This window comes from Nilaparvata lugens, chromosome 4 (genome assembly GCF_014356525.2).
Source record: "Nilaparvata lugens isolate BPH chromosome 4, ASM1435652v1, whole genome shotgun sequence".
Classification (NCBI taxonomy): domain Eukaryota; kingdom Metazoa; phylum Arthropoda; class Insecta; order Hemiptera; family Delphacidae; genus Nilaparvata; species Nilaparvata lugens.
Window position 1 is genome coordinate 77,889,870 of NC_052507.1, and position 12,108 is coordinate 77,901,977.

A 12,108-nucleotide genomic window follows, 5' to 3' on the forward strand; every position below is an offset into this window, starting at 1 on the left:
GTAAAATTGACTAAGGATGATCAAAATTGAGTACTTGGAAACTGATGAATGACATTCTTGAATAGTGATTGGATAAACGTAAATCATGAGAGACAAGGTGAGAAATTGATTTTAAATTAGTCGGCTAAAGTGCACGTCCAGTGCCAACATACCTGTCATCAAATTTTTGGTTGGGATCGATTTAGTATGTTATTTTGAGCACAAAATCACAAAAATTAAACGGCGCTCACTATTGTTTTTAAAATAAACTAAGTTCAAAGTAGCAGAACTTAACCTATAAGTAGCAACCATAAGTAGCTAAGGTTAGGAAAAGCTGTAGGTTAGGAAAAGCTTTAGGTTAGGAAAAGCTTTAGGTTAGGAAAAGCTTTGGGTTAGGAAAACTCAGATTAGAAATATCATAATTTGATGATTTCAATAATCAAAATGGCTGCTACTCATAGGTTAAATGCATGTAAAATTGTGCTACTTTGAACTTAGTTTATTAAAAAAACAATAATGAGCGCCGTTTAATTTTTGTGATTTTGTGCTCAAAATAACATACTAAATCGATTCCAACCAAAAATTTGATAATAGGTATGTTGGCACTGGACGTGCACTTACACCAATTAGTCTAAATAACATTTTTTCAATTACAAACTGTTTATGTTTTTTTAAAATCTTTAAGACTGAACTTTACTATGAGTACCCCCACGATCACTTATTAAAATATCAATAGAATCACGTTCCGGTATAATTTTTTCATTAATTTTTTTTTATTATTTTGTAAGTTATTTGTTAAATAGTTCAGTTGGTTATTACAATTTTAATTCGATATGTTTGTTTATTTTTGTTGATAGTATCAGTACTGAAATATGATACCATCAATATTTTAATATCAACAGTAGACCTACTTGCACTCCAAGCAAGGTGTCTTTATTTCATACCCATTTGTGTACAACAAACAAAATAATCTACTACTGTATATCTCTGTTATACTTTGTAAAGTCATATTAATTTTGAACTACTGAATGATCTAAATTCTATCCTATAATTAAAAAAAATTCTAGTATTTGTTAACTTTAGTACAGCAATATAAAAACAAAGATACCTAGTCAGCAACTAAATGTATGTATTTTTCAAGAATTGTAATTTCTGGTATCCAAATATCCAAAGTCGTGATTATGGCCAGGTCTTCCTGGATAGATCGTGTCAAATAAATCCAAACCAATCAAACTATCCATCACCGAAATAAACAGTTAGACTACTTTGATAAATCAGTGATCACTTATATCAATATTAAAATATCGAAAAGTAACGATAACTAGTAGTTATGTGAACAGTAGACCTCACGCAGTATTCTAATTGACAAATTATTCGTAAATATCAGAAAACACCGAGTCCAAAAACACAAAGCAAGATCAAAACATGTACCTTGGTTTAAGTGCAGTAGCATATACTTATATATTTATTTTTTGTAAAGCTTTTTTGTATTTTGTTTTTGGCAAATAAAATTCATTCATTCATTCAAAACACAACACAAGACCAGGGCTCAGATCACCTATTCACTACAAAAGCGCGCGTTTGACTGACTGCATGAGTACATTCCACATTGGAATAATGCCCAGTATAGTAACTCGAAGCGCGCGACAAACGCGGCGGTTGATGTGGAAACTACTTTCCAAACTTTTCCAAAGCGCCCGACAGCATGTGTACAATCCCATTGTTTCTATGTATGTGTCAAACGCGCGCTTGACAACCGAGCGACAACCGCGGCGTTTACCGAGCGACAAATTTTGTCATGTGTACAGGCCCTTAAGTGTAACTTGCTCAAATCCTTGCTCTAAGTTCAGGTAGAGAGTCACGTTGGCACGGTACAGGCAAAGGAGGTAGATTCACCATATCCAAACTGTCGATTGTGGGACTTGAAGCTCTCAAGCTGCACGCCGGGTTGATTTCGTAGAGCTCTTGAAAACTTTGTCTCACTTGCTCAACGACTTGGACGACCTGAGGATTTTGTATGCTTTACTGAACACCCTGTTTCTACAAAACATTTATGCCACTCATGAATTGTAGGCCTACTATAGTGAGGTCCACGTTATAATGGCAGTGGATAGAAGAATAGCGATGCCGATTCTCTGCATTAATTAATTATATTCTACACTGTCTACACTGTCAAAAACATAATTGGCATCGTTGTGGACCTAGAAAAGGATAGTACCACCGGCTTTGTCGAATGATAGACAAGGATAGCAAAGTTGATAAAATACTGTCATTATAACGTGGACCTCACTATAGGAGCATCTTTAGTGTACTTGGTACGAAAATTACGCTGATCTACTGTCGCAGATTTAAGGTGCGTACAGACTGTCGCTCTGCTCCGCAACCGAACGTCACTCCAGCAGAGCGATTGATGATCGACCTGCGAGCAAGAGTGGTTCGACCGGGGAACGCGAGAAGATCTAACATCTTCCATAACGTTCATGATGGGTGCGTGGGCGGTGCGACTGTGGTTCGATGGTGGTACGAGGGCGGTACGAGGGAGGAGCGTGCTCGGTGCTGGTTGGAAGCGCGAATATGTGTACGCAGCTTTAGATTCTTCAAACCAAAACACACAGCTTGCACGCTCGGGTCCAGTGAAGGCAGCAATCTTCAACGTAACTGCCGCTAGCGCTTGTGCGGCGAAACTAGACACTAGCGGACTACGCAAGTCAAAACTTTGTAGGGCCGGTTTCCGAGCTCGGGGTTAAGCCAAGTCCTAAGGTGCGTACAGACTTTCGCTCTGCTCCGCAACCGAACGTCACTCGAGCAGAGCGATTGATGATCGACCGGGGAGCAAGAGTGGAACGCGAGAAGAGCTAACATCTCCCGTAACGTTCATGATCGGAGCGACTGCGGGGCGATGGAGGAAACGAGGGCGGAGCGTGCGCGGAGCGGGTTGGAGGCGCGTATATCTGTACGCAGCTTTAGACTTTAAACAGCTGGAGTCAGAAATTTGGCTTTCCAAAACGGGGCGTAGTCGCAGTTTTATAACAGTAGTCGTAGTTTTTATTTTCTCACTTCTATAATTGGAAACGTTTTTCCTTGACGAAATTAGAATTCCTAAATAATTCAAAATTGCTGAAACTTCACACTATTTTCTCTTTATTTTATTTTGTGTTCAATTTTCTAGTTTTTCGAAATTTAATTCAAACTGCGACTACGCCCCGTTTCGGAAATCCAATTTTCTGACTCCAGCTGTTTTAAAGTCTAGGACTTAGATAAATCCCGAGCTCGGAAACCGGCCTGTAGTGTTTTCCTTTAAAACAACACCAAAACCAGTGCTCTGTACCTTGTTTAATAAGATTTATATGAATTTTCAAAGTTGTAAAGTCAAATTGAATCACCCGGTATTCACTTTTAATTACCTGAACATGTGATGACTTGGTCCTGTCCCTGCTTTTCGAGGTCGACCACTACCATATCGACAATCGGTGCCAAGTTCATGAAGGTCTCCATGACGCTGACGTAGGAGCCGTTCTCATCGGGGATTTTGTTCAGCTTGATGAGTTGCGAGTCTCCGAAACGCGAGCCAATGAACAGCACACCATTGTCCAGATATGTTATCGTTTCAGGAATACTGATTTCGCCTACAAAACAAAACAAAGCTCTTTGGTTGATAGAAACATTATATATTATTATTACTAACACACATTTTGTGAAGAAATTAAACATTTTCTAAAAAAAAAAATATTTCGATTAAAACTGATCAGAACAGAATATTTTTATTATAAGACTAGGCCTGAAACTGATATTTTATGTTTTGGAGACGAGGGTCTAAGACCTGATTATTATTTTATTTCCTGAAAAGAATTTAAAGGCTTGTGTTGGCGTCGATCCATACGATTTAATGAATGAATTTCGATTAGAATGAATCTTCAAATGGTAGACTCAATTTTGTGTAATGTTACATTTATCAAGAATAGCTTAAGGTCTCTTCGTACGTCCTATCTCCCAATGTTAAATGCAAGCAAGCTACGAACCTATCCCGTTCACATTTGTAGCTTGGATTTAAAATTGGGGGATAAGACTTATTTCAGCGTAGCTAAGTGTGAAGAGACCCTTATAAAATTATACGCTTATAATACTCTATATGGCTCATAATTAGCTCTGAAAACCCAGTGAGACATTACTAAAAAAATACTTTGTTAAAAAAAGTACAACCCGGTTTATTGTTTTCACTAGGATCTGAACAACCCATGCGAAGGGAGATCACAACTAATTGGAGGAATGAAATAAAGAAGAATCGAAAACAAAATCAAACAACAAGAATGGGATGTTTCATAATGGATCCTAGCTTGTATAAAATAGTATGATTGTTTTAAAAGTATACCTGTCATAAAAATATAAAGAATGTGATGTGAAAATTGAAAATAATTCTAATAAAAAAGTAAAATTATACTGTTTTCTTTTATGTTGTTTTCTTTTCAAGGTGTACTTTGTTGTATTGTGCAGTTTTCGAATGGAAATATTTTTGTACATCTCTATATGGTTTGTTCTATTGTGGATAATGCCCACATAAACATTTTTCCGTGCGTGGGTAGTGGGATGAGATGATCAAACATCCACCCATTCCGGCAGGATTCGAACCCACGAACAGCTACTGCTAGCAGACTGAAGGGTGCAACGCCTTTATCGCCTCGGCCGGCAACCAGGAGTATTTTAGAGCTCGCTAGGGTAGGGGAGCTAATAAGTTATACTCAGATTAATGCTAAAATGCTTTTTCATTTTATCTCATTCCTAAGAAGTTACTTCTAGATTTATGAAATGAGAGGATAATTATAAACAGTTTCTTTCCAATTTGCTTCAAGTTAAACGATGCGTTAAGCTGCTTCTAATTAACTTTGGACAAAACAGCAGATTTTTGCAGTAGGACTGTACTATAGTTTTACATGCCCCCTGTGGGTTGGGGGAGCTTGAGTCGAACATCGTACTCAAGAATGTGTTGAAAACCAGAATTCACCCACAGTATCCATGCTTGTCGTAGGAGACGACTAAAATGGACATCAAGGCAACTCCAGAAGTTGCCTTGCCTTCAAACCCAAGGGATCTGCCCCATCAGGGCAGTTTCAGAGGGGCAAAAAGAAAAACCCAAGAGACCAGAGATGGGTGAAACTCCAGGCACAAATGTGGGTCAAGAGGCTGAGTCGAGGGTGGCCGGGCGCCCTAGAGGCAGTTTGGCGTCCCCTCTCTCAGCGGAAGGACCTACAAAAAGGCCAGGAGTGGAACTCATGTAGGTCACGAGTTGTGAGTGGAGAGGCCAAAACTCACCACTGCTCAAAGATGGGCGGCCATTCAGGCAAAACTTCTTGGGAGAGGTGAGGCTTTTGACCCTGCAGAGTTTCGGAGGGGCAAAGAGAAAAACCCAAGAGACCAGAGATGGGTGAAACTCCAGGTACAAATGTGGGTCAAGAGGCTGAGTCGAGGGTCGAGAGGCAGTTTGGCGTCCCCTCTCTCAGCGGAAGGACCTACAAAAAGGCCAGGAGTGGAAGTCATGTAGGTCACGAGTTGTAAGTAGAGATACCAAACCTAACCACTGCTCAAAGAAGGGCAGCCATTTATTTAGGCAAAACTTTTTGGGAGAGGTGAGTCCTTTGACCCAAAAAGAAAAACCCAAGAGGCCAGAGATGGGTGAAACTCTAGGCACAAATGTGGGTCAAGAGGCTGAGTCAAGGGTGGCCGGGCGCCCTAGAGGCAACTTGGCCGCCCCTTCCTCAGCGGAAGGACCTACAAAGAAGGCCAGGAGTGGAACTCATGTAGGTCACGAGGACTAGTCAGTCTGAAGAGACTGCCAAGCATATCACACTGGAATGCGACAAGGATTGCAACCAGGTGATGGATGGAATGTTAGTATAGGGAAAAACTCCTGGTTCTTGTAAAGGACACAGGTATTGGTTTGCCTAAGTAACATACTACTTGGGAACACAATAAGCTTCGGTTGACGTGTGGGGTTCTTTGAACCTTTCGATCCTCCAATCCGTCCCTTCAAAAACAATAAACAATATTTTTACATAGGTCACAGTAACATATAACATGTTGAGTACAACTTCGCTTCTTTATATCCTTATAACATCCAATCGAAAGAGGTAGGTTCACACATTAAAGTCATTTTCTAAAATATTCGCCAATGGGTTGAATTGTCACTTTTTCTATATGGTGTAGGCTAAGCATAATTTAAAGATTTTATTATGGGTCATAGATTTATAATTACAATAGCATAATTATCAATGTACAAAATAACACAAGCAACTCACCAAGCAGTTCAACTTTGGGGTCTTTGACAGAGTATGTTCCATCGATTTTCTCTTCCTTCTCAATAAGTAACATGAAAAGATGCCCAGCCATGTCACCCAGCAGATATCTTGACCCTTGAGTGTCCACTTTTGCATAGCACACAATAGTACTTTGCTGAAAAAAATCAATTCATTAATAATTAAGATAGAATAATTTAGAGGATCTGATTCTTCCAAGACATGCATCATTCATGGGAATTTAAAAGTTTACAGATCATGGATGCTTCTCCAACTTTAATTATTCACTATCTAAGAGCACAAAGCATACCATAATGAAGAATAGGTATGATAGACATAAGCTAGAAGCGTATTAATGCCAAATATATCAGAAGAGAAAGCCTAGTCTTCTATGATAATGAATGGAAATGGAAAAAGACAAAATACTCAGAGTATAGAGTTATTCTAAACAGTGACATCTAAAGATGTACAGATATACGCGCCGCGAACATGAATGATAATACTGCATGCTTAGTTTTCTATTACTTTTAATTTTCACATGTTCTGTATTTTTTTTAACGCAGAAATAAAGTCTAAATTTATTATTATTTTATTATTATTATGAGCAATTCACTTTTAATCAGCTGATGCCAAGCTTTTTATATCTCTATCTTACCGTTTCTGTAAAAATACAGGTATAGTCAGCTGATGAAAAGTGAATTGCCCATGTTCGCCGCGCGTATATCTGTACGCAACTTATGACATTCTAACCCCCAGTTGCACGTACGTCGGTTAACGTTTAATCACGATAAAATTCTATACTTTAATCGAGATTAGCGCTAACCGATGCATTTTGGTTACACAGAACAGAAATTTCAAGCGATAACGCCGATTTAACTAGCCGGCGTAAACATTTTTTAATTCTGATTGGCACTATTTTTTAACAGCTGAAATGAAGAAAATTTGGTTGCACAAATGTAAAAATCGAAAAATAACGCCGGTTAAACTAATCGATGTGAAAGATTTTTAACAGGCTATTCACGGGGAATTAAATCCAACCAACGCCGATTAGGTACCTACTGATAGCTGTCTTCCAATTAGTTTTTGATAAAAAAACTACAAAATTCAAAGTATGAGCTAAATATATTAATGAATTTCATCCGTTAATAAGATAGAGAAGTGTATCTAGGTGAAATTAGCATTCAAAATTAAATTCTGATTTTTGAAGGTTAGTTTTCGATCTGGTTCGTCTGCAGATAGCACTTGACACTAGCGTCAGACAGAACATTTTTATGGCGCATGCTCAATGAATGGTCACCGCTTCAATAACATAACCTCAATTTTGTGTCATTTGTTCAGAATAATAACATCTGTCGGTTAAATTACAGTGTTGCCAGATTGTGAAACCGTTAAAATCTTGGTTAGTTAACCGGAAAACTTAATCGGGATTAGAAACTAACCGATCTTTCTGGAACAGAAATGAATCCGTAAAACTAACGAATCAGCGTTAATGTCCATATTTAACAGACGTACGTGCAAATGGGCCTTCACATAAATGAAAACAAAACAAAGATCATGATCACATCAACGAACCACAACATCGGGGAGAGGCTTCAGATGGATGATAACTGTTTTGAGGTTAAAGATGATTTTATATACCTGGGCTCCCTCGTTGATGGTAAAAACGAAACAACAAAGGAGGTGGAAAGGAGAATTCTCCTGTCCAGCAGATGCTTCTATGGTCTCTCCAAGTATATAAAAAACAAAGTGCTGAGCAGAGACACAAAGTTTAAAATATATCGCTCGCTAATCCTGCCAGCACTCATGTATGGCAGTGAAACATGGACACTGTCCAAAAAAGACGAGAGCCAACTCAAAGTTTTTGAGAGGAGGGTACTGCGAAGCATCTGTGGTGGAATAAAAGTGGATGAGACCTGGCGGAGGAGGAAGAATGAGGAGCTCTACCAAGTATATCGTGAACCTGATGTGGTCAAAATGATCAAAATTAGTAGACTGCGATGGGCTGGCCACCTTATTCGGGCAGATGAGACATACCCACCAAGGAGACTCATGCTGTACAGGATGGAAGGGAGGCGAAGACCAGGAAAGCCGAGACTGCGCTGGATGGACGGTGTTGACAAGGACGCACAAGTGATTGGAGCCAGAGGTTGGAAAGCGAGGACGGAAGACAGAGACGAATGGAGGCGAATACTGGAGGAGGCCAAGACCTGTAGCGGGTTGTAGCGCCACTGATGATGATGATGATGATTTCAATTTTCAGGTTAGTTCTGTTCACTAGACAACACACTTTACCTACTATTCTCAATTGTAGTGAAAACAGTTACTCGACCAAGTAAGTAGAGTACTGTTAGTTCAGTAGAGTTAGTATGCCAGTTACTCGACCACTAACTCTACTAGTGAAAACCAGGCTTTTAGGGCTACTGAATAATAAAGGGTACTTGATAGTTGGTTTTGTCTCAATCATGAGCTTATTTTATGTGATTGTTGGTACTGTTGAAAGAAAAGGCATACACTTACTTTGATAACGGGAGGAGCAACTGCCACGAACGAGTTGCCATCATGGTAGAGAATGGACTCTTGTCCTATGATGATTGCACCACACAACGGCTCGGGTACTGGGATTACAATCATCGCCTCCGTTTCAATGTTGTCCTGCTTCCACGGCATCTGCAACATCAAAAACACCGTTAAAATTAGTACCAACATTATATTATACAATAGTTAACATTACACAAACAATACAAGGTGCAAATATGTTTTATATTTATAAGGTGTTCCTTTATACAATGTTCAATAACAAATAAATGAAACTAACGAGGAATAGCAAATGAGTTTTGCCTTTATAGTGTTTTCGATAAGAGTGGATTGAGAAGATTCAAAGCTAACCTTCATAAATTCTTAATGGAAAAAGCCTATCACTCAGTGGATGAGTTACTGGAAAACTATCCTTGAAGACTATTAGATAAGTAATGTAATTTTTATATATTTGTTATGACTAACATGTTATATTGTTAAGAATTATTTTTTTAATTGGCGCATTCTTGTACATTTTTATGTATATTTGAATAAAGATGATAACAAAGAAATAAAACTAATGAGGATTGGCAAATTTGTTCGGATGTAAAGAATATCAACTTATAGCAGATTAAAATTATTTAACTGATTACACAAAGCAAAACTGAACAACAAGAAATAAAGGTACGAGCGTTAGGACCACTAGACTGAGCCGATTATTCAACTATAGTGAGGTCCACGTTATAATGGCAGTGAAGATAGGAGAACAACGTTGCCGATCAACTGTCTCGCCAATGCCCTCTATAGACGGTAACTGATACAGGTTTGTTGATGTAATATTAACTGTTCATTCTCGTTTTAAATAAACAATTATTGACCGAACGAAGTGAGGTCTAAGATACAAGTCGACGGTTTGGCATTTCTCTTAATGTTCAAATGTTTATATGTTGCGCATTTACGGCGAAACGCGGAAATAGATCTTCATGAAATTTGATAGGTATGTTCCTTTTTAAATTGCGCGTCGACGTATATACAAGGTTTTTCGAAATTTTGCATCTCAAGGATAATATAAAAGAAAGAAGGAGCCTCCTTCATACGCCAATGTATTAGAGTAAAAATCAGACTATAGAATTATTCATCATAAATCAGCTGTCGAGTGATTACACAGATGTGTGGAGAAGCCAATCTATTACTGTATTATTTGTATAAGGTCTATAGTTTCAATCAAAGACATTGGAGAGGTATGCTTCTTTAAGCTGGGTTTACACCAAAGTTATTAACAAAATGGTTATAACTTAATCCTTATAGATTCTATTAGATTGAACGGAAGTTGACAAACACATATGTTCATCATGTGTATGATAAAGTTATGTTCAATCATAATCTATAAGGATTAATTATTAACATTTTTTAAAAATAAATTTGGTCTAATCGCAGCTTTAAGGTCTTTGGTTTTCAATATTTTGTTTTGCAGTCATGGTATTATTATGCGTGCCCATCAGTATCAATATTCTCACATTCGAAAAAACTAATTTAATAGGTGAATAAAAATAAACAAATTAACTAAATAATGCTGGAGAAATTATAATATTTTTGATTCTAAAAAATTAATTTTCATCAGATAGAACAATCATCACGGAACTAGATGAATTATATCATATGGAATACTAATTCAAACGTGAACTGAGTTTGTTAACATTTAAAACAGTTGACATCAGGTACTTGTGGATGAGAATATTGCGTGAGGTCTACTGTTTACATAACTACTAGTATTTTATTACGCGAGAAATTATATTTTTCAAATGAATTTTCATAATTAAGATTAAATATTTTGTTAATTAATTATTAATTCTACTTTGTTAAAAGACGATCTGGCGACAGAGCAAAGGGAGGAAGAGAAAGCTCTATCCGCTTTGTTGAATGATAGACAAGGATAGCAATACCATTGCTAAACAAACAATGCCATCATAAAGGTGCGTACAGACTTTCGCTCTGCTCCGCAATCGAACGTCACTCGAGCAGATCGATTAATGATCGACCGGGGAGCAAGTGTGGAACGCGAGAAGAGCTAACATCTCCCGTAACGTTCATGATCGGTGCGAGTGCGGAGCGATTGCGGAACGAAGGCGGAGCGTGCGCGGAGCGTGTTGGGAGAGAGCAACTACAGCTTTCACAACGTTCTCTTCCACCAATAATTTTTCAACTTATTATGTACTAGCCGACAGGCTCGCTTCGCTCGTCATATCCGTCTAGCAAGGGTGCTCCGCCCCCTGGACCCCCGACTGGATCGTCCAAGAATGAGAACAGCAGGCTCGCTTCGCTCGCCTGCATTTTTCATTTGAGCATTTTTATCATATGTTAGGACGATCCAATCGGGGGTCCAGACTAAACGTCTGGCTAAACGGATATGGCGAGCGAAGCGAGCCTGTTGGCTAGTAATATAATATTCCCAGGAATAGCTCTGATTGAAGTAGCAGTGCCCAATCAATTTTTCCGCGATAAATGCATTTCAATCTTCAACTTGGTGCCAACCTAACAAAGTCAATTCAACTTAATGCCAACCTGACAAAATTATTAATTTAGTTACCAGTTATCAACTGTTTCGAAGAGGTACTCTCTTTAGATTATAGTTCTATATTAACATTTATGGTATGGACATTTTTCAATTATAACTTAAGAGAATAAGAAGAACATACATGCTAAAAGACGAACTTTAAACCCTTAGAATTCACCCTTAGAGTTAAAATATTGCCAAAAGATTTCTTAGTGCGCCTCTAAAGTGCCAACTGAACATACCTACCAAATTTGAACGTTTTTTGGTCCGATAGATTTTTAGTTCTGCGAGTGAGTGAGTCAGTCAGTGAGTGAGTGCCATTTCGCTTTTATATATACAGATAAACCAGATACGAAAATAGTGATAATACAGAATGTACTGTAAATTTAAAGACATGCGAATTAGCTCACCTTAACAAACTCTTTATCTTTTAGTGATATTTCGTGAGTTTTCATATGTCGGCCATTTTGATCCTGATGAATCAGGATAATTGTCGGATTAGCGCAGCCATGAAGAAAATCGAGATCATGAACTTCCAATTCCTCCATTCTGAAGCAGGGATTACATAAATTGTTATTAGAGATGCAAAGCTTATGGACAAATATAAAAAAAAATGATACAAAGGAAATTGATAAGTACACCGTGATTCAAAAAGAATACAACTTTGAAAATTTATAACTCTGAAAAGAATAAACGGAGATAGGAGCACTATCTGTCATCAATTTGAGGAAGCTCTGAAGTTTTTTAAGATCCTTATTTAGTGCCAATGGCTCT

General features: G+C 38.0%; 1 protein-coding gene across 1 annotated transcript in view; it reads right to left on the minus strand.

Annotated features, from left to right (window-relative positions):
• LOC111052867 (DNA damage-binding protein 1) overlaps positions 1-12,108 on the minus strand; it is a 94,739-nt gene that overhangs the window by 63,585 nt on the left and 19,046 nt on the right. The window contains 4 exon segments of the mRNA XM_039426549.1: positions 3,384-3,605; positions 6,270-6,423; positions 8,784-8,933; positions 11,745-11,883. Of these exon segments, the coding sequence (XP_039282483.1) occupies positions 3,384-3,605; positions 6,270-6,423; positions 8,784-8,933; positions 11,745-11,883 (665 nt within the window).